The sequence below is a fragment of the Aegilops tauschii genome, chromosome 5 (assembly GCF_002575655.3).
Source record: "Aegilops tauschii subsp. strangulata cultivar AL8/78 chromosome 5, Aet v6.0, whole genome shotgun sequence".
Lineage (NCBI taxonomy): Eukaryota > Viridiplantae > Streptophyta > Magnoliopsida > Poales > Poaceae > Aegilops > Aegilops tauschii.
In genome coordinates, this window is record NC_053039.3 from 323,990,892 (window position 1) to 324,017,512 (window position 26,621).

The 26,621-nt window shown below is 46.2% G+C and overlaps 1 protein-coding gene across 1 annotated transcript; it reads left to right on the forward strand.

Annotated features, from left to right (window-relative positions):
* The first annotated feature begins 19,813 nt into the window (after positions 1–19,813).
* Positions 19,814–21,527, forward strand: LOC141022816 (uncharacterized). Its single transcript, XM_073499086.1, has 3 exons — positions 19,814–19,990; positions 20,422–20,476; positions 20,884–21,527. Exons 1-3 carry the CDS (start codon positions 19,814–19,816, stop codon positions 21,525–21,527), a joined length of 876 nt encoding a protein of 291 aa, XP_073355187.1.
* Positions 21,528–26,621: the final 5,094 nt, after the last annotated feature.

Sequence of the window (26,621 nt, forward strand, 5' to 3'; positions counted from 1 at the left end):
TTTCAAAATTTTATGTAAATTATGTTTTTTAGCCTATATATAATATAGTCAGAATATTTGGACATATAAAAAATACTAAAAATAATGCAAAAATAAAAAAAATGTGAAGAAAAACGAAAAAACATGGTTGACATCAGCATGATACTGCACGTGGTTACTGGGCCGGCCCAGCAACACCTCCCTTCAGGCGCCCACGCGCCAACGCCGATGGTCCGGGCCATGTAGACATTGCTCTTTTTTTTTCTGGTTGGCTCGACCGCATTTAGCATATTAAAAGAAAAAAATCGCCAAAAACGAAAAAATTGCGAATGATAAAAAGTTCAGGAATTTTGAAAAACGTTCATCAACATGGAGAAAAGTTCATCTAATTTAAAGAAATTTTATCCATTCCGAAAAAGGTTCATCAGTTTTGAAAAAAAAATGATTGATATTGAAAAAGTTAATTGAATTAAAGAAAATCATTGAATTTGAAAAAAAAGGTCGTTGAATTTGAAAATTTTCATCAATTTTTTCAAAATGTTCATGATGTTGAAAACAGTTCATTGATTTTTTAGAAAAATATTTAATTTGAATACAAAGTTCATGAATTTAGCCAAAAGAAAAATAATGAGAAAAAACTGAACAAAACAGTTCCAGAAAAAAAGAAATTAAATTTTAAAAAAGAAGAATAAAGTTCCGCGAACTGTACAGGATAAAAAGGGAAAGATGTGAGTCTGCACATTCATTTGAGATGGCCTAGTGTTTAGTACGCTTTGCCCTGAATAAAGAGGCCTCTTATTCGAACCCCACCAGTCGCATCTTTTCTTTTTGTTTGAATTTTAACAGGAAAGAAAGAAAATATTAAACGGGCCGGCCCAGCTCGCGGGAGGGGTTTTTTGCTTCAGAAGCCCGTTTGCAAAATGGTATGACGCTTGAAGCGCCAAATAGGAGGTGCCCACCAAGTTTCCTCAATCAATGAGTGGTGTGTCTCAACGAGGCTAGTGTTGCCACGCGACACCACGATAACCATCGTGCTTTCATGACGGCGAAATATTACTTTACGAGCAAAGCAACAAAGATTTTCTCGCTTTCGTGAGGAGAGAAGATTTTCTCACTTTCATGAAGGAGAGACGGCCGTTTTTCAGCGCAAAACATCAAAGATCAACCAATCCCTAAGGCTGCTAAAGCTTCGCAGAGAAAACGAACAAGAAACAAACGTAGATAAAAAGTAATGTATTTTTATTGAATAGATTGATTGGTGTTTTTTCCCTCAATCGGCCCAGGACCTTAGATATATAAAGGGCATGCAGGACTTGGCGTATACGACCAAAATATCAAAACCAAACCGAACAGAATTAATTCCTTGATTCGGTTACAAGTACAAAGCTGTACATAAAAGTTCCAAGTCCAATTCACGTATAGAAACTTGTTTTGGTCCACAAGGAAAATAATAAACCAATCGGACAACGTTGCTAATCTATACCTATTATTAAAAGGAATAGATATTCTTAGTTTGGTTTTGCTTTATTTCATCCCGTTACAAGGCTTTTGTCTGTTTGAGCAAATCAGAGCGTACGCTTGCCGGCCGGCGGCCCATATCTCTATTTTTTAATTGCCAAAACAAACGAAGCCGCCGCCCGTATCGATGAAGGAAAGGACGGGCGCTGGCTTCCTTACAGAGTTCAAATCCTATTTTTACAGGAGTCCAAATCCTATACTATCTAAAAAAAAAGAGTCCAAATCCTATTTAGATTCCTACAGGAGTCCGAAACCTATTTAGAGGCAGCCATCGTTGGTGCTACAAATATATCCTATCTTTAATGATTTTTTTTTTGAAATTATCTTTAATGATTTTTTATATGACACAATCCCAGGTCTTTGGTTCAATTAACCTGTCAGTTTCACACGTCGTCACCTTCGGTTCAATTAAGCTGTTTGACAAGTAAGCTTTACAATTAACCTGTCAGTTTCACAGGTCGTCACCTTCAGTTCAATTAAGCTCTTTCACAAGACAGCTTTACATCAGGTATTTTTGTTATCTGTTCCCATATACGACATCTTCAAAATGTATATAAACACTGGTACCTATAAAATTTATCATCAGCGATTTGGATTATCCAAAGGAAAACACTCCTTTTAAACCGACTGATTACAGCGAGACGTAAACCTCCTCTAACGTGGGACACGTGTCCCGCTGGGCCTGCACACCGCTTGTCCACTCCCCGTCCTTATCCTCACGCGGGACGCCCCAGCCACAAAAAGCACCAACTGGGTCGTTGACCCCAGCTCTCCCCTACCTCTGTGATCTACTACCAATTATCCCAGCCTATGCTTTTTCCTTCGCCTCCGTGCTGCCATCTCACCGGAGAAATCAAAGCATCCCGTGTGCTACAGCTAGGGAAGACGACGCCCCGCAGAAAGCCGCCGTGGACTCTGGGTGCAAGGGGGTCACTGGCGCTGCAATTAATGGGGGTCGCGCGGCTGTGCTGCAGTGGAGCTCCCGTCGGGTGGCTCCTCTGTTCTGTGATGCAGCGCTCGCCTGCAGCCCGGAGCTGTGACGCAACGCGCGTTTGCTGCAATGATACTTCATTGGCGTCTGCAATGGAGTCTGACCGCCGGCTGCAATGAAGCTTCACCTGCGGCTGCCATGGAGCCTCACCGGTGGCTGCAATGAAGCTTCACCGGCGAGCCAGAGCTGCGATGCAGTGGGCGGTGCTGCAATGGAGCTTCAGCGGCGGCTGCATTGGAGCTTTACCGGCGACACGGAGCTGCGATGCACGGGGGGTGATGCAATGGAGCTTCAACGGAGGCTGCGATGGATCTTCAGAGGCGGCTGCATTGAAGCTTCACCGGCAGCCCGAAGCTGCGATGCGGTGGAGAGCTTGGCCGGTGGTGTCGGGTGCTGCGATGGAGCGCAGGGTGGCGCTGCAGTGTAGCGTCGCCGACGCCGGCGATGAAGGATCGCTACGCTGCCGGCGAGGGGGCGGTGCGACTCCTGCTGCGAGCATGCGACACTGCTTCCCCATGGCAACACGGTCGTTGGCTGCGGTTGCGATGTGAGAAGGACCTGTCTTAGCGTTGACTGATCCAACAGCTGTAAGGGGATGGATCCAACGGCCTGCGACCCGACTGATTTCCTGGAGAAATCAGTCGGTTGACGCCTAGCAGCGGCCTTATCCAAACAAGTAGTATACCAAAGTTAACTTTGAGCAAGAAATTTACAAGATTTTATATGCGACGCATTGAATCATATTTAAACACCATTATTGACAAGGGAAAAATAGATGCAATGATTGGACTAAAATTTAATTGCTTTGCTACATTGATTGAATCATATTTAAACACCACCGTTGACAAGGGAAAAATAGATGCAATGATTTGACTAGAATTTAAGTGTTGTGGTGGCACTAACCTCATCTACTTTCAGTCTGGCTTGACTTAGGCTCGACATTGCTGTGCTGCAAGTGTCCAATCTCGCCTACGTTGTCTTCTCTAGAACTCGTCTGCCCGTGCTCCTCCTGAGGTATTTACTGAATTTTCAAAAGATCAATACAAATGTGTAAACAATGCGTGAGTACATATAAGAGGTAGTGCGAGCGTGCATAGAAAGAGTTATTACAATTTAAGTTGTAGTTCAAGTTATTTAAAATAACAAGTGACGAGTGGATGTGCGGATATACAAAGACTCATAGACATGTTAATCTATGTACCATTTAGATGTGGCTCGGAAAATTGACAAGTCAATAAAAGAAAAAAAAATTGATGATGCATATCATCGTTGATCAGCAGTAATTTTAGCTTATTTAACAACCAACGCATACAAGGGCATAATGTACGCTTCTGGAACAAATCAATGAGAAGTCAGCATTTTCGCGTATCTAATTTGTTATTTGAAAAGAAAACCGCTATTAGCTGAATCACGTCCCTCCCGTCCCTCGCGTCGCCCCTAGGGCGACTCGGGGGAGTCTAGGGTTCCCCCCCGCCGCCTCCCCCACCTCCCCCACCCCCCTCGCCGCCACCGGAGACGACCGCCGGGAAAGCCCGCGCGGGCGCCGGGGAAGGTGGCGGCAGGGTCTTCGGTGCTTCTTCTTCACGGAGGCCATCGGATCCAGGGCGGCGACCCCTGCTGGCGTGGCGTGCAGCGTGCCTGAGGGTTCGGCCGTGAGGACGGCGAGCCGCAGGCGTGCCAGATCTGGAGGTATTGCCCCCTTCCCTTCCATGCATCCCTTCCCAGTCCCCGGTTTGGTTTGGATCTTGCCGGATCCACCTCCGGTGTGTTCTGGTGGAGCAGATCGGTGTCCGGGGGAAACCTTGGCCGCCTTGGCTGGCCGGCAGTGGCGATGCCGCTTTTTGGCGCCGCTTTCCTCCTTGGGGGCGCTGCTGAGGGCACCATGTCTCCACTCTGACCCATGTCCGGGTGAAAGCCCAAGATCCGATGCGGATCGGGCGTCGGCGGCGCCCCGTGCACCGTAACCTTCCTGGAGGCGACGCCAAGGACATTGGGATCGGATGGAAGGGTCTGCAGGTGAGGGGTGGGGATGTGCTGCCTCCCTTTCGGTGGAGCGGTGTTTCTTTCTATATATTCTTGGCGGCGGCTCTTGGCGGCATGGAGCAGCGGAGGCTTGGCGTCAGATGTGTGGTGACGGACACGCGCAGGAGGTCGACGCTGTCTGGCGTCGTGGTGGCGTCGGCAGCAGCGAGACCGGGCAAGGCCGATGCAACAGTACAGCTCTGAAGATGGATATGTGGCAGGTGGTTGTGGCGGCCTCATACCCGGCAGGCGTCCTGGTTGGGACCTCAGGTCTTAGATGTTAGGTTTGGCTGCGAGGTCTGTTTGGTATTAGGCTCAGACCATCAGCGCCCCTTCATTAGTTAGATAGGAGTAGCGACAGAAGTTGCGAAGATGATGGCTTTGGTCTTGCTGTTGTACGACTTTGTAAGGTCTTGTGTTAATAATTAATAAATTGGCCATATGCATCGTCCAGATGCAGAGGCCGGGGGTATTCCTCCTTTTCTAAAAAAAAAATCTAATTTGTTATGCACAACCATAAGCAAGTTGATTTGGAGATCCATCGTTTGAGCAAAAAGATAGAAACAAAAGTTGTCCTGGGAAGCGCCACATGTATGAGCTTAGCATATAGAAGATCAACAGATTTTAATTTTGAAAATAGGCAAAAACAATAATAATAATAGGACTAATCAAAAATAGCAATATGTCTATCGCTTATATACAACAGCAGTTCCTGTTACATATCGAGTTGCATGAGTTGAACCCATGCATAGTGTATCAATGGCTGCACGAGGGCCGTTTAGTTGAAAAACAGTTGAAAAATAGAGAAATACTCATAGGTCTTAGCATTATATAAATCCTACCAGCTAAAATGACTTAGCTATTACTATCAAAACCTTCGAATATACGCACACACAAATGTACTGTAAGATAATATCCACGACAGACAACATTTACAGATTTATGCATTTCATCATCAAATAGCATTATACTTACATTTGGTAGGTGTCTAATACTCCTGGTTCCTCGGGACGCAGCTCGCAAATGTCTGTGCTAATTCCCCACAAGAAATTTATATTTACTCTGCTTTTCACTTGGTAAGATCAGTGTTGTTTGAAGAATAAATACTATATCAACAAATGTCTATGCTTATTCCCCACAAATAACTTATATCCTCCGTTTTCATTTCACTTGGAAAGATAAGTGTTGTTTGAAGAGTAAATACTATATCAGCAAATGTCTGTGCTAATCAAGCTCTCATTTTTAATAAATAATATTTGTTTACACTTTGCAAAACTCTCATGCAGGCAGGCAGGCATTTTTGACAATCTTTATCTTTATCTGATATTAAAGGACGGAGGCTTTCATAGTTCTCTATAAGTCATCCTTTTATATCTGTTAATTTTATGTAAGAGCATAGAGATCGACGGCTGAGATTTAAAAGAATCTATACAACACACGTTACCTTGGAAAAACACCACGCCCCAGTCCCTTCGTTCTTCCCAATTCTATTTCCTCACGGAGTCCACGACCGCCGTCGCCCACGGACCCCTCACGGGAACCCAGTACCGCACGTCGGACGAAGCGCGTGTGAGGTTTGGATCCAAATTCTTCACTGTGTAGGATTCCCTTCTTTAATCTCAATGTCACTCCTCCGGCTATTTGAGGTGGAGAGGAGGTCACGTCGAGTCAGGTCGATGGCGTCTGATATCTCCATGCGGGTTGCAGTACATACCTCTGTGCGTTGGTGCGGCCGACGAGCGGGAGTCTGTGACAATGGGGCTGACGAGCAAGAGTCTGTATGGTGAGGCGTGGCGGAGGTGGGTCGGTGCGGCCGGACTGGATCGTCCTGGTCGAGCAGGTCGCCACCCCCAGGCTATCCAGCGGACTTCAATTCCCTACAGTTGTGAAGCTCTAGATGGAGCTCCATGTCAGCGCAAGTGAGCTGCCAGGAGGCTAACTGAAGTTAACTAAAGCATACCTGAATATCTACAGTAGCGGCAAGCGCCTGATAGGATTCAGTGGGTGTGTGTGGGCTGAGTAGGTGAGTAGGTGGCCAACTGTTATGGCCCAGGCCCATGTACAAGCAAGGATATAAGCTCCTAGTCCAGTCTGTATCGGCATCGAATGAGTAAAGAAACACTTTCTTCCCCCACCTTTCTCCTTCTTCCCCAAGTTGCTCTTCTTTTCCCCGATCCCCAATTCTCCACTGCCACCCTAGGGTTCGGGTATTACAATTGGTAATCAGAGCTTCGTCGGTCCGATCCGCACTTCACATACTCGAGATTCGCCGGTAACATCGACTGATTGGTAGGTTGACTGCTTCGTGCGGTCGACTGTAAATCCGAGATCAGCGTTCGGTCGAATTCAGAGGAAGTGGCGACGGCACCGTTCAAGCCGAGCGCACAGACAAGGTACCTGGCGGCATCCATGGGATCGTTCGAGGAACGGGTGATGAAGGGGTTCGAGGCGCTGCGGCTGCTTCAGTCCAAAGTGGACGGGATCGAGGCAATCCAGGCGCGTCTCGACGGGCTGGATGCAAAATTCGAGGAACAAGTTACGCGGCTGGATCAAGTACAAGCAAAGGTCAATCTGTCCGTCAGCTCCATAGGCGAGATCCACCATGAGTAGGTGCAGGTGGCGCACGTTCTGAAGCAATCCACCAGCGTCAGAGATGCGGAGCTGGATCGGATCGCAGCAGAGGGCTGTATGGGAGCCTCGCCGAAGTCAGGCGAAAATTTCGGGGGGCCGACTACTTCTCGAGCACCTCCTCCACCACCACTGCCCCCTCCACCATTAAGACCTCGACCACCACCGCCGCCTCCCCCGCCATTACGACCTCGACCATCAGCTCCACCGCCAGTATCCTTCGCGTCGCCGGGTCAGGATGAGCAGAGTAGCAAGCGGCCCTGGATGCCTAAGATGGAGTTCCCTAAGTTTGACGGAATGTACGTATTTGGTTGGATAACTGTGAAGCTTATTTCCTGCTATACCAGATTCCGGAATCCTTCAAGCTGATGTCCGCATCACTACATTTGCAAGGCAATGCCGCTCACTAGTTTCAGTCATACAAACTGACAGAGCATTGCAGTACTTGGGAATTTTTTTTGCACATCAATCACACAGGAATTCGAGGTCAATGTTCATCGCACATGTATGAGGGACTTGCTGGTGTTGCGGCAACAAGGAACGGTTCAGGAATATCGCACGGCCTTCCATCAGCTGGTGTACAAGTCCGGATGTATGAGGGAAACATCAGCGAGACCATGTTGGTGACACAGTTTGTCCTGGGACTGAAAGAGGAACTGCGTGCGGCTGTAGAGATGCAGTTACCCACTACAGTTGCTCATGCTTGTGAATATGCACTAGTTCAGGAAGCTCTGCTCGACATGGCCAAACAAGGAAGCAATAGGACTTTCAGGAGTTCTACTGTCACCAAACCTCAATCTCGACCAGACCAAACACCACGGTCTCAACTTGCTGCTGGAGATATGTGGAAAGCCCGACAACTAAAAGATTACAGACGACAAAATGGGTTGTGCTACAGTTGTGGTGACAAGTTTGCACCTGGGCATGTTTGTGCTAATAAACAGGTAGCTCAAGCCAAGGCACTTCACATGGCTGAGGAAGCAGCTCATCTGTCAGATGCAGTGTTGGATGCCATTGCTACAGAGGAAGCTGTAGAAGAAGCTGCTGCCCATCTCTCAGTAAATGCTCTGGCTGGTACTACTAACACAAAAACAATTCAGATTCGAGCTCTAGTGGGAAATCAAGTGATGTTGCTCTTAGTGGATTCAGGCAGCTCTCACACTTTTATAGACCAACAACTTGCAGACAAATTATAATGCCCTACAGTCCCACTCCCAAGTGCTATGGCTGTCAAGGTCGCTAATGGAGAGAAACTACAGTGTACCCAGATGGTGCATGGCCTGAGTTGGTAGGCACAAGGGCACACGTTCTCCACTGATATGAGAGTGTTGGCTCTAGGGGGCTATGATGCCATATTGGGAATGGACTGACTTTCTCAGTGGAGCCCCATGACTTGTCATTGGGAAGAGTAGTGGATACAGTTTCAAGACAACAAGGAAACTGTCACACTGCAAGGTCTGAAAGCCAAACCCGTCACTCAACTTCAAGAGTTAACGCTAGATCAAGTGATGAAGTGTCACAAAGGAAATGATATCTGGGCAACTGCCGTACTATCTGTTAACACCATGCCTTCTGTTTCTGAAACTCCTGATTGCATTCAGAAAACTGTTGACTCATTTGCTGATATCTTCCAAGACCCTACAGGACTACCACCTCACAGAGGATTCGACCATGCAATATCTCTCCTACCTAATACTACCCCTGTGAATGTCAGACCTTACAGATATTTTCCTCTGCAGAAAGATGAGATAGAGAGATAAGTGTCTGAAATGTTAGCTGCAGGAATTATTTCTCCTAGCATGTCTCCTTTTGCATCTCCTGTCCTACTGGTTAAGAAGAAAGATGGTACTTGGAGATTCTGCGTGGACTATAGAAGATTAAATGCAGTCACTGTCAAGAACAAGTTTCCTATGCCAGTTGTGGATGAGCTTTTAGATGAACTAGCTGGAAGTAAGTGGTTTACCAAACTTGACCTCAAGGCAGGATATCATCAGATTAGAATGGTGGAAGCTGATGAACATAAAATTGCATTTAAAACCCACTTTGGGCAGTTCCAATTCAGAGTAATGCCTTTTGGACTATCAGAAGCTCCTGCAACCTTTCAGTGCTTCATGAACTTCCTCCTGAAAGGTTGCACTAGAAAATTTGTGTTGGTCTTCATGGATGACATACTGGTTTTCAGCAGAAATCTCACAGCTCATCAACAACATCTGCAACATGTCTTCCAAATTCTCAGAGAACATCAACTCTATGTCAAGCTCAGTAAATGCTCCTTTGCTCAGCAACAGTTGGAGTACTTAGGTCACATCATTTCTGACAAAGGGGTGGCCACCGACCCAGCAAAAACAACTGCCATGGTGCAATGGCCAACTCCCACAAAGTCACTGAGCTCAGAGGATTTTTGGGACTTACAGGGTACTATAGAAAGTTTGTTCAAAATTATGGCATTATTGCCAAGCCCCTTACCAATCTGCTGAAGAAAAAGTCCTTCCAATGGAGTGAAGCTCAAGCTGCTTTCGAGTGTCTGAAACAGGCTATGACATCTACTCCTGTCTTGGTCCTACCAAATTTCAACAAACCATTCTGTATTGAGACAGATGCCTGTGACTCTGGCATTGGAGCTATACTCACCTAGGAAGGCCATCCGGTGGCCTACTACAGTAAATCTCTGGGGCCAGCTAACCAAAAGTTGAGCATATACGAAAAGGAGTTTCTGGCTATTATTATGGCCATTGAGAGATGGAGACCATATGTATGCAGAGGCCCGTTTGTGATCAAGACAGACCACAAGAGTTTGTGTCACTTGGAAACTCAAGCTATTACTTCAGATCTCCAGAGGAAAGCCATGACTAAGTTGATTGGCCTTCAGTTTCAGTTCCAGTACAAGAAGGGAGAAGATAATAAAGCAGCTGATGCTCTGTCCAGGGTAGGGCATGTATTTGCCTTGCCTGCAGTTTCTTCAAGTCAGCCGGTCTGGATTCAGGAAATTCTCAACTCATATGAGATTGACTGCAAAGCTCAACACCTCTTGTAGAAACTGGTGGTTATCCCAATGAAGAACCTGAATTTTCTTTGGAAAACGGCTTGCTTAAACACCAGTGAAGAATTTGGATAGGAGCTAATGCTGGATTGCAAACAAAAATCATTGAAGCCCTGCACTATTCTCCCGTGGGAGGGCATTCAGGCACTCAAGCTACTTATGAATGAGTGAAGAAACTGTTTCATTGGTATGGTCTCAAAGAAGCGGTGGCAAACTTTGTTCAGCAATGCCAAGTCTGTCAACAAGCCAAACATGAGCACTGCATATACCCTGGGCTACTTTGTCCACTACCAATCCCTAAAGGACCTTGGGAAGATATCTCTATGGATTTCATTGAAGGCCTGCCCAAATCTTTAGGATACTCAGTGATACTAGTGGTGGTGGACAGATACACTAAGTACAACCACTTCATAGCTCGCAAACACCCCTTCACTGCTGCTCACATAGCTCATACTTTCCTGCTAAACATTGTGAAGTTACATGGCATGCCCTATACCATTACATCTGACAGGGACAAAATCTTCACCAGCCACTTCTGGAAAGAACTATTCAAGTTGTGGGGCACCAAGTTATAGCTGTCTACAGCTTACCACCCACAGACTGATGGGCAAACCGAGAGGGTCAATCAGTGTCTAGAGATGTACCTCCGATGTGCCGTGTCTGAAAATCCTAAGCAATGGTCACAATGGCTACCTCTGACAGAATTTTGGTACAACACCACATACCATTCCTCCTTGGGGTGCACTCCTTTCAAAGCAGTATATGGCCATGAACCTAACCTGGGGCAACTTCCTCAACCTTTGCAAGCAACACATCCTGACTTGCAGACGTGGCTCCAGGAGAGAAATCAATACTCTGACTTTCTCCATCAACATTTGAACAGAGCTCAGACCAAAATGAAGGCGGATGCTGATAAGAAACGCTCCTCCAGGGAATTTGTTGTGGGGGATAAGGTGTTTCTAAAGCTGCAACCATATGCTCAAACATCAGTGGTTAACAGACCCTATCCAAAGCTAGCAATGAAATTCTTTGGGCCGTTTGAAGTGCTGGAGAAAATCGGACCAGCCGCCTACAAGCTCTTGCTTCCAGGGGCAGTCAGGTGCACCCCGTGTTCCACACATCTCAACTGAAGCCTCATGTTCCAGATCATACACCAGTGTTCAACACTATTCCAGAATCGCCATTACTTGACCGAGTCGAGCTCATGCCGGTAGAAATCCTTGACAGGCGTCTGGTGAAGAAAGGAAATGCTTCGTTGGCTCAAGTTCTGATTCGATGGACAGATTTGCCAGCTTCTTCAGCTACGTGGGAAGACTACGACACCGTGAAGCAACGTTTTCCAGTGGCACCAGCTTGGGGACAAGCTGCTTCTTCAGGCGGGGATACTGTCAGCGCAAGTGAGCTGCCAGGAGGCTAACTGAAGCATACCTGAATATCTACAGTAGCGGCAAGCGCCCGATAGGATTCAGTGGGTGTGTGTGGGCTGAGTAGGTGGCCAACTGTTATGGCCCAGTCCCATCTACGAGCAAGGATATAAGCTCCTAGTCCATTCTGTATCGGCATCGAATGAGAAAAGAAACACTTGCTTCCCCCACCTTTCTCCTTCTTCCCCAAGTTGCTCTTCTTTTCCCCGATCCCCAATTCTCCACTGCCACCCTAGGGTTCGGGTATTACACTCCACTTGGACCAGTCTATCCGTGTGCTACATGTATCATCTGGCGGTTGTTTGTTCTGCTCAGTGTTTCCTCTGGATCTGAGAGGAAAAGACCTCAAGGAGGAAGATGAGAAGGTTCGTGCAGCCATGGAAGTGTTCAGATGAGATTAGTTGAGATGGAGCGTTGGAGGGAGAGCTTGGCACGGCAACATGGCAGTCTGGTATGCGGTGCAAGCGGCTGATCTGCGGCTGTGTGGAATGAGAGTTCGCCGTCCGCGGCTGTGCTTGTGTGGGAGTAGAGATCGGCCCTGGGCGGCGGTGCGGCCATCTGCTGTGCGACTGATCCGAGGGTGAGCACATACCTTTTCTTTTTGAGAAAGCCGTAGGCGTATAAACTGCCCGCCTGCTGATTACGATCAGTCATAAGTAAATGAAACAGTTGGGTGGGTACCCCAGCAAGCGTTGATGTATTCCCATAGGTCCTTGGCTCCTTGCATGCGGTGCACTGCCAGGCCATGTGCCAACGCGTTTTACCCCTTCTGATCACAGAGATGTTCACTGATTGGAAGAGATTAAGTAGCTCTCTAATGTCAGCAACAGAGTGGTGGATGGCTGAAATGTTGGGAGTCCCAGGTTGCAGCAGAGTAAATAATGATTTGCAATATGATTAATCGACCTCTGTATCGTTTTTCTAGCTCACCCAATCCAAACCCGATTGCCTCGGCTTCTGCTCCCTCAGCTCGCGCCAGTGCATCTCTTCCAGCAATCCCGCATTCTGGCTAGCATCACCAGTATCAGCAAGGAAGGAAGCGTCAGTATTAAGCTTCCAGTAGTCAACGGGAGGTGGTAACCAGTGGTTGGGTTCAGGATCAAGTGGCATGGCGCCCTTATTAGGGAACATGTTTGATTTTCCTTTTCTGTTGTCCTCGGTTCCAGTGCACTGCTGTAGTTCATTTTCGTATCTAATAAAGAAATTAACTGAAGCAGACATCGAGGCTTTCCCCTCCTCATGTACATAATTATCACGTAAGTGTCATGCTCTCTAGATTAACACTAGGACACTTGCTCGGCCTGTATCATCACACGTCGCGTGCGAATTTTCAAGCCAGTCTTCACCGGTATAACTGAATGCCTTATCTGATGGTAGTAGCCAATGTTTCCTGAATTCACCCCGCAAGGCTCTCGCGTAGGTGCAGGTACCATCCTATCCTGGCCGTGCACGAGCAAGTTCATAGGTGATAAAACTATGTTGGCGATTTCTCTGTTTACTTTATCACCATATCTGTGATACCTCTACATGTTCTCGGGGCACTGTTTGGCATTTACAATAAACATAGTCAGACAAATGAACAAAAAGCACACAAGCATTGGTGCACACATGATCTGCTCTCAATTTGACTTCATGTTCCCCTCTTAACATTCATGATCTATGCTGAAGTAGTAGAGATTTGTTATATGATTCTTAACATCTCAATGTTCACCATCTCTTAATTACTGCTGTTATTTGAGCAAGTTGGAATGCAAAACTCTGAAGCCCATTGCAATTCTCAAGGATTTATGGTTTCTGAAATTTGCCCTGAGGATGCAGCAAACTCGATTTCTCAAGAGGTTTCATTCTTATCCTGGATATCTCATTCTTGATTTTCCTTGTACTCCATTCAAATGTTTGGCGATCAAATAAAAAAAAGTATTAATGAGCATACTCAAGTTGTAATAACATGCTCTCCATCTCGTCAAGGATGCTCAAGTGTCAGAAAATAATAATAATTTCTGAAGAGGTTTCTGTGTATTAGACATGCTCTCTGTCCCGCCAAGGAAGCGTATCATAGATGAACATTCTCATGTTGAAATGAGTTGATGAAAGAAAGACATTTTCACACATTCTCTTGTGGAATTCACATTTATTTGAAGCGGGTTGCCTATAGATTTTTAGGATAGTAGAGCTTTTAAAGTAAAGAAATTTACATGGTCACTAATATGACCATGCTATGTTAAATATTGTGTCTATAGGCAAGGTGAAATTGTTCGTTTCCTTTGACTTATATTAGGTCATTTTCCCCTCTTCTGATTCAACTTCTAGTAATTTAAATATGTCTTACTGCCTGGGTAATTATTATTTCTGTTTAGTGCCAACTTAGGGCCCATTAGATGATCGATATGTTTTCCCTTTGAGCAGGTTGGAACTCAAAAGTCTGAAGCCATTGGCCCTCCCTCCGGGTGTATTGGGCCCAAAGACCAAAACACCGGAACCATCACTACGTTTTTATGCAGATATTTAGTGAACTAAATTATGTGTCTTCACCATTGAGTTGGATAAGTATCGTGGTGTCATCTTTTGACTCAAATATGTGCAAGGAGTACAAAAATGCTTTTTCTGATTATACGCCGATTGATCAGTACTATAATTTTTTGCAAGTATTAGGTTTTTTTACTGCACATGGACAATCATAAGAAAGTAGATATGAATGAACATTTCATTAGAACTTCGATTCCATTTGATTGTAACATTAAACTAAGTTTAGTTAGTACTTGAGAAATGATAGTTCATAGTGGAACAAGAGGTGCTTCAGTTTAATTAAGAAATGAGAAAGTTGCATTTTGGTGATGATTTTTTTCCTCCATAGCAACGCATGGGAGTTTAAATGTACGCCATCTATATATCTTCATTTAAACTAATATACATGCATTGCACATGTATCATGTACTCCCTCTGTAAAGAAATATAAGAGCATTTAGATCATTACTTTAGTGATCTAAACGCTTTTATATTTCTTTACTGAGGGAGTATTATACTGTACAATTAATGGGAGGGTAAAGAGTTCTTGGTTGAGTTTATTTTTGAAGGCATGACTGTTGTTCTCCCATTGCAACACACGGGCACTTACCTATTATATCTAAACATTGGTTTACATGGGTAATTATTTCTTTTCAAGTAGCACTTAATAGCCAAATGGATGGAAGTTTCATCGAATGCTAAATGTTAGAGGTAATGTCCAATCGCGAAGAAAATGTATTCTATGGCCAAATTGGGAACGGTTGATATAAATTTTTCTATACATTGGGTGCGTGTATTTTGATGGGCGGGACAATCAGTGACCTTAACACACACGTCTTTTGGTTGAGCACCATTGTGCTTGCACAAACAACTTTCACTAAATTTGAGTACATGTCAAATTTCTTTCTCGTTGCAACACATGGCCATTTGTGTTGTACAACATAAGAGTAGATGCCCGCCCTTTATTGTATTTTGATGGACGCAGACGTGTCTAAGTGGACTCTCACATGTCAATTTTTTCCCTATTGCAATTTGCAAACAAGTTCTCCAAGTTTGACAAAAGTTTCCTTCATACTTGAATCTACCTTTTTCTATATCTTCACGTCATAGGAGCCGAAGTTTTCCAATCATGTACACACCTCACACAAGTAACATTAAATTGCTAGAAGCAAGAAAAAGTAACCACTGTTGTAAGTTTCACAAAGTTTTCCCTCCATTCTTGAATCTATATATTTGTATTTTTTTCTTTTAGTGAAACAACTTTACTTTCAAAATTTTATTAGAGATGACAGTAATCGTATTTATGAGTCAAAGTTGGATACAAAGCGTGGCACATAGTGTCACGCGATGAAGGTTTTGTGTTTTTTAGCCCGTTGCAACGCATGGGCATATGTACTAGTTATACCAAATAATGTTCACGTGCCTCGTGCATAACCACTCATGCGGATGTAGTTTTCCTTGTTACACTTTTCTTTACGAGAAGCTTGGCATCTGAGGCCGGCAAGGACTTGTCCTAGGCAGTGACATGCTAGCTCAATGTATCTAGAAGGGTGTGGCTAGGTCTAAGTCTAAGTCAAGTGATATAACATGTAAGAAAAAATAGAAAAAAGAAAATTTTGCATAGATCTTCATGTAAGATCCCGTGCATATAGCATCGACCGAGACTTGGTTAAATCTCAGTCAACTGAGATTTAGCTATCTCGATCGTAGAATCATTTCAGACTTGTCCTCGGTAGCCACTAGTCCAGCAAATTCTCCATATATTTGCCCCGATTAAACCCTGTTCGGAACTTCCCCGCTCCGTGGAGTTGGGGAGCTGGGTTTTGGCAGCTCCGTCAAATTAAGCTAAAGTCTCATCCGCTCCGGGAGCGGAGTTAAAGGAGCCGAGAGAAACCGAACGCAGCCTAAATAGCTTGTTACACCTGACTTGAACCTGAAGCATCTGTATTGAACTCTGATCATTACGTGGCTTCATAGCCTTTGCAGCCCCAAACTTCAGATTGGCATTTTATTTCTTGCTAGGCCTTGTCCATAGATAGAAGCGTCGTAGCTCGAAATATACTGAGTCTAGCTAGGATATGTCCCACGTAGAATCTTGTCCATGCAAATCCCTCCGTTACATTTCTTAAGCAAAATACCAACTGATTAGCTTGATCAACTAATTAATTTGGCTGATTATACAAACCAACTAGCCAAACTACACCTTCAACACATGCCTTCCTGTTTTTTGTACTATTGTATTCACCAAAAACACTATTATAATACCTTACGACGATGACGACAACTTCACCACCATATAATTGCTTAGGGTGATATTTCAAAAGATATATCAGCCAAATTTGCTGAGGGCGATACTTCAAATATTATATCGGCCACATTATCTCAGGTTTTCTTGGACATGCTAGGATAATACTTTTTTTTGAATATTTTCTACTGGGAGCTTTGGGCAACATCTGCTCCACAATACGCTTCTCCCTCCGTGTCATTTTTAGCACTATTTGTTTTTCTCCATCGAGCAAGCGCTTCTTCTCGACTATCTCTTCCTTCATCTCAAATGCTCGTACTCTCTGCACATGCAGTTTCTAAGTGCGGGTAAGTCCCGTTGGGCACCACTGAAGTCCCGGTTTCCTGGCACACGACTGACTTAATTCTACTGCCCCGAGTCCTTTGGCCTATACTGACGTACTTCTGTTTTTGTGGCAAATATTTTATCCCTGGCCAGAAACCTCTTTGTTGAGTAGATACATTACTAGTTTTAAATTTTCTGTGAGTATAGGGATCAATTCGCTCCCTCTCCTCCTCCTAGGCGACTCCCTAGCCTCCACCGCCGGTGGCCACTCCGGCCCCGGCGGCCACCATCCTGTCACCGACCACTCCGGCCGTGGCAGCCACCACGACGCTATAGAGAGTCTCCTTCATTGGGACTTCTCCCCGGGTTTGGCGATTGAATCTCAGGTACGTGACAAGTTCAGATCCACAGTGCACTTCTCGTCGACTCATCCCGGATCGTCTAAGGAATTCTACCTGGTTGTTTCATTCTCCTCGGCATCCTTTCCATTGACGGAGGAATCGGTAGCGCTTGCCCTACAATCTTGCATTGGTGGTATCAGTTCGGGTTTTAGGGTTTTGCGGTTAAGTGATCGCCATTTTCGGTTCTCTGTGGCTTCTAATCGAGTGGGACATTTAATCTATGGCCTTAAGGATCGGATTTGGCTGGATTTTGTTTGTCATTTTCACCTCTTTCGTGGTGATATTAATTCAGCTTTTGATCATCTTGATAATGGTTGGCACACGGATTGTCATCTTTCTGGGGTGGGGTCTAGATCTGTAGCTATTAAATCTAAATGTCTACAGGATCAACAAGACAAGATTGTTCAATCCACCTCGCAGGAGATGAACTCCGAGAGAGATCTGATCACCAATGACATCTCCTTTGGAAAGTTTCAATTTCCGATTATTTCGGATCCTATTTCTCAAATTCGATTTGGTGATGTGGTTTGTAATTGTCACGATAAGCTGCCTGCTGCTGTTCCAGTCTTTCATGGTCCTCATTTCAGGGAATTATATTGGAATTCCATCTCGGATGATAAATTGTATCACATTATGGATGGCTGGCAAGTGGGTTATTCTGATTTTGATATTAAGTCTATGGTTCAAATCAAGGACGTGCCATCACAGGCTTATATTGATGCTAGACTCTTGAAATGCCTGAACTCTTCGCACCATGGACATCTTGTTTCTGATTGCCCAGGTATTTTCTGTCAACATTGTATTCAACCTATTGATCAGTGCCTATGTTCTGCTAAACAGTATGAGAAGTCAAATGCATGCATATTGGGCCGCATGAAACCTCTATGCCTAGTGTGTAGCCAAAGTGGTCACTCTGCCACCAGTTGTCCCGGCCTTAAGAGGTGTAGGACTTGTAGTCTGTTGGGCCATGTTGTTTGCCGTGGAGGTTTTCTTGGGCCAAGATTTATTTGGCGGCCCAAAGAGCTAGCAACATCTGTGTGCGGTCGGGTGGAACGACATGGTATCCAGCCGCCCGAAAATCGGGATATACACAGTAAAAATCGGGGTCGGGGGTGGAAAGTGAAACAGAAAATCCTGGATACTTGTGACGTGGCTTCCCCCCATTGCATGTCAATACGACTCCCTCCCCCCGCAGTTGTCAATTCCACCGCCCCGGGGCCCGAATCCAGCAGTCCTCCCAATTGCTTGCGCCTCCCCTGCCGCCCCTGTTCTTGCTCTGCTCTCATCTGCTTCAAGTGCCTCAACTCCTCCGGAGAGCCCTAGTGCTGCAGCCATGGCAAACTTTCCGGTCCGGCCATTCGCCTTCACCCCCATTGGCTCCAACATTGAGCGTGGACCAGATCACCGGATTCAGCGGAGCACCATGGTCGTCGATGAACCGCCTCTCAATCATGACAGGTATGCCTTGATTGAGATCAATCCACCAGTACCAGATCATCAGAAAAGGTTTTGGCTTGAGGAAGTTTGTCGCATCATTAGAGAGGATCTTGAGTATCAGATTGAGGATGAGTTTGTTTATCTGATTGCAGTTGGTTGTGTTGCTTTTACGGATGTTCAGAGTAGAGATGAAGCCATTAGAGATGGTCCACATGCGTTAACTGAAGATTCTTACTTCTCATTGATCCCCCATGATGAAGGGATTAATATGAGAATGCCTGCTTTTGAGTATGAAGTCTGGATTCTGATGCTCGCTTTTCCTATGGATTACATGACTGAACATTATGTGTATAAGGCTGTTTCCAAGTTTGGCAAGCTGCTTGCATGGCCCAGAACGAATGAAAACAAAGCTCGGGTACTTGTCAAGTGCCACATTAAGGATGTTGCTGAGGTTCCTCATAGTCTGGTTGTCACCAGGGTTGGGATGCTGCCAGGCCTAGCTAGATATTGGTCGGTTCCAGTTTATGTGTTGAATGGTAGAAACACTCTCCCAGGCCTACGTGGGAATGAGGATGATGCACCCTTGCTGAATGCTTCACCACATCCATATCAACTGCCGTACTACACTCTCATGCAGCAAGCAAGGATTGATGAGATGGAGGCGCAACGGGTTGCTAATGTAGCACTTTGGAATGGTAACGAGCAGGTGCAGGATCAAGTTCAAGACAACGGTTGGAGAGCCTGGCCCATCGTCCCTCCCCCGTATACTGGTTTCAGCTTCAGAACTTATTTTGAGTGAAACAAGAGCATAACATCACGGACAACCTCTCTGATGCCTGGTCAGAATATTCTCATGTGGAGGAGCTAGCTGATAACTTCATCAATGGTGTCCCTGAGGCCCGGCTTGCTTTCGTCAGAGATGGGGGTTCTGAATCTGCGATCCTTGTCACTGTTGATGAAGAGCTGCTGCGGTGGATGGGTGTCATGCTCAAAAGGATCTACACCCGCTCGATACTGCCACCTATGATGCCACGTTCAGCCTGCTTCCCTCTCAACCCCTTCAGTTTCATTCAGTGTCAGATGAACTCTATGTGTTTGGCTCTGCTTGCACAGTTGAAGCCAGAACCTGATGTGTTTGGAAGCTTCTTCAGTTATGCTTTTTGTACTGGCCTAGTGATTGATATGTCTGCTTTGGATGGTCGTTCTGTGCCAGTTAGGGATGATCCCTAGGTTGTTGATCAAACCCGTAAGGAGGTGGTCGTTAACCTTGCGCCTAGACTGGATCCGATTGGTCATTTGATGCAAAGTGAAACTGCCCATGTGGACACTGTCCTCCTCCATAGAAGTGCTCGTACAAACAAGTACGATGGGTTCAGGGTGCCACCTGTGTCTGACAGGAGAGCTGCGACATCCAAGGTCAAGCCGAGGAAAGATCCTTTTGTTCCTTGCTCCTCTTCTGCTGGTGGGCCTGAAAAGGTATCTCATGTTATCCCACCTCCCACCTCCATCCTAGCTATCCAATCCATTGGCACTAATATGTGTGGTTTGCATCCGAGTCAGTTAAGTAAGCAGAAGCTGCTCTCCTCTCAAGCTGGGCAGAAGAGCGACACCGTGGATCCCGATGCAGTTTAAGGCGTGGAAAGTGCTGTGCTGGAACGTCCGAGGGATCAACTCTGAGCAAAAACAATTGGCTTTGCGTAATGCTATTAGTAGTAGTGGATGTTCAGTAATTTGTCTGCAAGAAACCAAGCGTGCTACTTTTGTTAAACTTTTCTGTCCTAAAAAGTTTGATAAATTTGAAGTGGTGCCCTCTCAGGGGGGCCTCTGGTGGTTAATTTGTGCTATGGGATAGTTCGATGTTTAATGGCATTGTGATATGTTCAGAATCTTTTGCTTTGGGTATTCAGTTTACTTCTCTGCAAACTGCCAACAAGTGGAATCTTATTAATGTTTATGGGCCATGTACTGGGCCTGCCAGAGCTGCTTTCACTTCTTGGCTGTTTGATTTGGACATACCTGACGATGAGGATTGGCTTCTTTGTGGTGACTTTAATTATATTAGAGCGCCTGATAATCGTAACAAACCTGGAGGGGATGCTAATGACATGCTAACGTTTAATGATTTTATACAATCCCAAGCGCTGGTTGAGCTACCAATTAAGGGCAGACAGTTCACGTGGAGCAATATGCAGACTGATCCTCTGCTTGAAAAAATCGACTGGTTCTTTACTTCCTCGAACTGGACGTCAAACTATCCTAACACCACCGTGGGGCCACTCCCCAAGCCAGTCTCAGATCATACTCCATAGAGTCCTCTATCCCCAAAAGTAAGGTGTTTAGGTTTGAAAATTTCTGGATTTCACATCCAGGTTTCTTGGAGCTGGTTCAGGCAACATGGGATAAGTATTGTTATGCGCCCAACTCAGCTGCATTGTTATGCAAGAAGCTGAAAAACTTGAGGTATACTCTCAAAAAATGGAGTAAAAACATCTCTTGTTTGAATTTGTGTACTGACAATTCAAACTGGGCGCTTCTCGAACTGGATAATATTGAAGATAAGCGGGCGTTGACAATACCTGAAGCAAACTTCAGGGGAATTCTTAAGGATCATTTGGTCACCCTCCCCGGCTATAAACAACAATATTGGAAGAAGAGGTACACAGTTCGTTGGTTCAAATGTGGGGGTGATAATACTAAATTTTTCCACTCGGCGGCGTCGGAGAGATATCGCAAAAATTCCATCGCCTCTCTCAAACTTCAGGATGGTACTGTTGTTTCTGACCATGCAGGTAAAGCGAAGGAGCTCTTTGAAACGTACAAGGAAAGATTGGGTAGAAAGACACCTTATGAAATGAAATTTGATCTGGCAAGAATTATTAAGAAAGTTGAAGGCTTGGATGAGCTGACTAAACCCTTCACGCATGAGGAAATAGACAAGGTGGTGCAGGAGATGCCCGCGAATAGAGCACCGGGCCCCGATGGGTTCAATGGTTGCTTCCTCAAATCTTGCTAGTATATTGTCAAAGAAGATTTTTACAGTCTTTGCAAGGATTTCTATGATGGTACTCTAGATCTTCAAAGTCTCAACTCAGGTTATATCACACTCATCCCGAAGATCCAGTCGCCCGAAACTGCTAATGATTACAGACCAATCACCTTGCTCAACTGTTGTCTCAAGCTTATAACTAAGCTGCTAGCTAATCGTCTACAAAAAATTGTTCTTAAGGTTATCCATCGCAATCAGTATGGTTTTCTCAAAGGGAGGTCGATCCAAGACTGCTTGGCTTGGGCCTTCGAGTACATCCATCAATGCCAGGCTTCTGGGAGTGAGTGTTGTATCTTGAAGTTGGACTTTGCGAAGGCGTTCGACATGATTCAGCATGAACCAATCATTGAGATCATGCGCAGTATGGGATTTGATGATAAGTGGTTGGGCTGGATCAATTGCATTTTTTCCTCTGGTTGTTCTTCGGTGCTAGTCAACGGCACCCCAGGGAAGCAGTTCCAATGTCTTTGCGGTGTTCGTCAGGGTGATCCTCTATCACCACTAATTTTCGTTCTCGCAGCGGATCTGCTGCAGTCGGCGATCAATGACGCCTGCAACTCAGGGTTGATCCAACTACCTATACCAACGCCAAATAATGACTACCCGGTAATCCAGTACGCTGACGATATGATCATTGTGTTCCCCGCTTGCCCCATGCAGGCTCAGGTGTTGAGGAATATTTTGATGGATTACGCAACATCTGTGGGTCTCAAGATCAACTTTCACAAATCCACTTTGGTACCTATCAACCTGGATCAGATGAATGCCACGGTGTTGGCGGCGGTTTTTGGTTGCTCATTTGGCCATATGCCGTTCACGTATCTTGGTTTACCCATGGGCACCACGCGTCCGTCTGTTAATGATTTGATGCCATTGGTCACGTCAGTGCAGAGGAGGGTTCCCGCTGCTGCGTCCTTGTTGGATTATGGCTCCAAGCTAACTTTACTAAATTCTGTTGTGACCTCTCTGGCCATATATGCCATGTGTTCGATCAAGATAAACCCAAAAATTATTGAACACCTTGATAAACTGCGCAGATCTTGTCTCTGGGTGAGGAAATCGGATGATGGAAACAAAAGTAGCTCTCTGGCAGCATGGGGGATGGTGTGTAGACCAAAGAACAAAGGAGGCCTGGGAGTCATTGATTTCAAAATCCAAAATCAAGGGCTTCTGCTCAAACAGCTCCACAAGTTCTATAACAAGCTTGATGTCCCCTGGGTAAACTTGATCTGGAATGCTTATTATACAGGCAAGGTACCTCATGCAACTGAACCCTGTGGCTCATTTTGGTGGAGGGATGTCATGCAGCTCTCGGATATCTACCGAGGGATCACCAAGGCGGATGTGGCTGCGGGTGACACGATCCTCTTTTGGAAGGACAAATGAAAAAATGAGGTTTTTCAGGATCGGTTCCCGAGAGCCTTCTCGTTTGCTACAGATCCAGACATCTCGGTGCGCCAGTTGCTTTCTTCTCAACGATTGAGCGAGGTGTTTGACCTTCCATTATCGCATGAGGCACGGCAAGAGGTGGCTGGTTTGCAGGCGGATACTATGGGGGTATCCATCACCGAGGACAAGGATGTTTGGTCTTGTATTTGGGGGGGAAGAGTTTTTTGTTCCACACAATACTATGCCTATTGCTTCAGCCAAGTTCAGGTCGATGACGCCTTCAAGTGGATTTGGAAATCCAAATGCACCATGCAGTGGAAAGTTTTCTTATGGTTGCTAATGTCCGATAGATTGAACACTAGAAACATGCTCAAGAGAAGACATTACAGAATCCAAAATGATGATTACACGTGTCTGCTCTGATGTAACCCTCCGGAGGAAGACGTTATACACCTGTTTTTTACTTGCCCCTTCAGTCAGAGATGTTGGAACGCTCTTGGGATACAATGGCCAAGTGATTCGTGCAGGTTGAGGAAATTGCATGAGGCCAAAACTAGATGGGCTCGACCAATGTTCCTCGAAGTCTTTGCGGTGGCAGCTTGGGGGATCTGGAAGGAGAGAAACGACAAGCACTTCCATGGGATTCAGCCCTCGTTTGGATCCTGGAGGGACAGATTCAAACGGGACTTTGCCATGCTAGTTCATAGAGCAAAGCAGGAGCATGGCCCCTACATTTTATCCCTTGCCGATTCTCTGTAAAGATCCTTGTAAAAATATCTTGTAATAGTTTAGTCTCTATACCCCCCTCTAATGTAATCTGTAACTCTATGGACTTTCTAACCCCCCCTTCTCTTAACATATTAATATAAAAAAGGCAGTGAGGGAACCTCACTGTCATCAGTTCTAAAAAAAGCTTTAAATTTCCGGCTGTGTACTTTGCTTGAATCCCAACGTGTAGATGTATTAGTGTTAGACTTGAAAACCATTGGAGGCAAATTCTTGGATGTTCGTGGGCAACAACTTCCCATGGCTAAATCAGCATGTGAGCTTGCCGATCTATACTTTTGACTGGTACTTGAAGATACAACAAATGCCTCGTGCGTGCGTACTATGCCCCAAATTAGTATTCTTTTCAAATTGGGTAGATCGGCCGGTTTGCTGCAGCTTCACATCATTATTATTCTCTTCTATACTAGCAACATCTTTTGGGATTGATCCTAATCCAACAACATTGCCCGTTTCTGCACTATTGACAACACCTTTGCGTTCCCCAATTTTTGGACAGTGAGCAGCATCTAAATCAACTGAACTTTTTATGGGTTTAGGTTCAACACACTTCACCTGTGGATTGTGAATATTTGCATTGCTCATATGCCGTAGCATATATAGAGTACAAGGGCAAGAATATCTCAACCGTATCCGCTATACATGGAAAGGATTGGGACATATCCGTAGAAACAATAAAACAAGATCCTAGCTGCCTAATGTACATGCGATCATGAGTATCTCAACACCCCCCGCAGTCGATATGTCGCCAGTGACGCAGAGACTGGACCGGAACTCCTCGAAGGTAAACGTCGGTAACCTCTTGGTCATGACATCGGCAAACTGCTGAGCGGTGGGAACGTGTAACACACGAATGCGGCCGAGAGCCACCTGCTCACGCATGAAGTGTATGTCCAGCTTGATATGCTTCATGCGGCGATGATGAACGGGGTTGGCGGAGAGGTAAACAGGCGAGACGTTGTCACAGTACACAAGAGTGGCACGTGAAACATCGTGATGGAGCTCCTGAAGAAGTTGCCGTAACCAAGAACACTCAGCAATGGCGTTGGCCACAACCCTATACTCTGCCTCAGCACTGGAACGAGAGACCGTAGGCTGTCGTTTCGACGACCAGGAGATGAGGGATGGCCCCAAGTAAATGCAGTAGCCGGAGGTGGATCGACGTGTGTCCGGACAACCAACCCAGTCAGCATCAGAGTAAGCAACCATGTCGGTGGAGGAGGATGCTGTCAAGGTGAGCCCAAGGGACATGGTGCCGCGGATGCAACGCCGAATCCGCTTCACTAGGTTCCAGTGACTGTCGCGTGGAGCATGCATGTGTAGGCACACTTGTTGTACCGCATACTGCAAATCCGGTCATGTGAGGGTTAAGTACTATAGGGCGCCGACGATAGACCGGTAGAACGGACCATCTGGTGCAGGAGAACCCTCAAGCGCGGAGAGTTTGGCCTTCGTGTCAATAGGAGTGGCGACGGGCTTGCAATTAAGCATGCCGGCGCACTCAAGAAGCTCATGTGCATACTTCTGTTGATGAAGAAAAAACCTATCGGAGCGCCGAGTGACCTTGATGCCGAGGAAGTAACGAAGATGCCCCAAGTCCTTCATGGCGAATTCGGTGTTGAGATGAGCAGTAAGCTGGTCTACGTCGGTCCAAGGATTGTGCCCATAGGCCCACGGCGCCACGGGTTGCTGTTGCTGGGGGACCCGGGGTGGCCCGCCAGGGTTGGCCGCGCGCTGCTGGCCCTTGCGGCCCCCCTTGCCACGGCGGCCGCCGCGTTCGGTGGGAGCGGTAGGCGCCAGCGCTCCCTGTTGAGCGAACGGGAAGGGCGGCGGGACCGGTAGGGGCGGCTGGAACGGCACCGCCGACTGCTGTTGGGGAGGTGCGCCGTGCGACGTGCCGGTGGCGAGGGCAGTGTGGACCACCCTCGCCCTCATCTTCTTCATCCTGCGTTCCTCCAAACACAAATAAGCGACGACCTTGGGGAAGGTCGGGTTGGGGATGAGCGTGAGGTTGGCAGCCGCATGAGTGAACTCCTTGTTGAGGCCGACGATGAGGGTGCTGAGGAGAAGATCGTCGGAGACTTTCTCACCGATGTCGCAGAGCTCGTCGCAAAGACGCTTTAGGCACATGCAAAAAACATCCACGGAGGAATTATTTTTATGGCACCCAAAGAATTCTTGCTGAAGGAAGATGAGCCGCTGGAGCCGATTATCAGTGAAGAGGCCATTGAGCTTCGTCTAGACGGCATGCGCATCATCATCATCCTGCACCATCGTGTAAAACAAATCCTTGGAGATGGTTAAGAAAAACAGCGGATGAGAGTTGCCGCGAAGGCCGACCACTCGGCGTCGAACGCCATGGCCTTGGCGTCAACGGTGCCGTCGACGTGCTCCTGGAGATGGAACTCACAGAAAACAAGAGGAAAGTATGTCTTCCATGCGTAGTAAGAGGAATTCTCCTGGGAGAGACGGATGGGCACACGGGCAAGGATGTCGATGTTGCGGATGTCTTAGGTGGGAATAGGGTCGGGGCCGGCGAACAGGTTCGAGTGGTTTGTGGCGCCGGACATGGGGAGGAGGAGTCATAGGAGGCGAACGACATGGTGGCGATGGGAGGTGAGGGTTAGGATGGCTCAGGCAGAGGGAAAAGGAGGGGTGGATGGCGACGGCAGGAGAGGGTGGCGGCCGGGATGGGGTGCGGCGGCAGGGAGGCGGCGGCGTAAGCGTTAGGGTAGGAAATTTACGTAGTATCTAATACAGTGTGGATTGTGAATATTTGCATTGGTCGTATGCCATAGCATATATAGAGTACAAGGGCAAGAATATCTCAACCGTATTGGCTATACATGGAAAGGATCGGGAGATATCCATAGACTAGGAAACAAT

Excerpts from the sequence above, each read along its gene's own strand:
- LOC141022816 (XM_073499086.1), top strand. The coding sequence starts at position 19,814 with ATGCAAAGTGAAACTGCCCATGTGGACACTGTCCTCCTCCATAGAAGT. Across the intron at positions 19,991-20,421 it reads CTGCTGGTGGGCCTGAAAAG|TTTACTTCTCTGCAAACTGC; the intron begins GTATCTCATGTT and ends TTGGGTATTCAG. Across the intron at positions 20,477-20,883 it reads TATTAATGTTTATGGGCCAT|GTTTCTTGGAGCTGGTTCAG; the intron begins GTACTGGGCCTG and ends TTTCACATCCAG.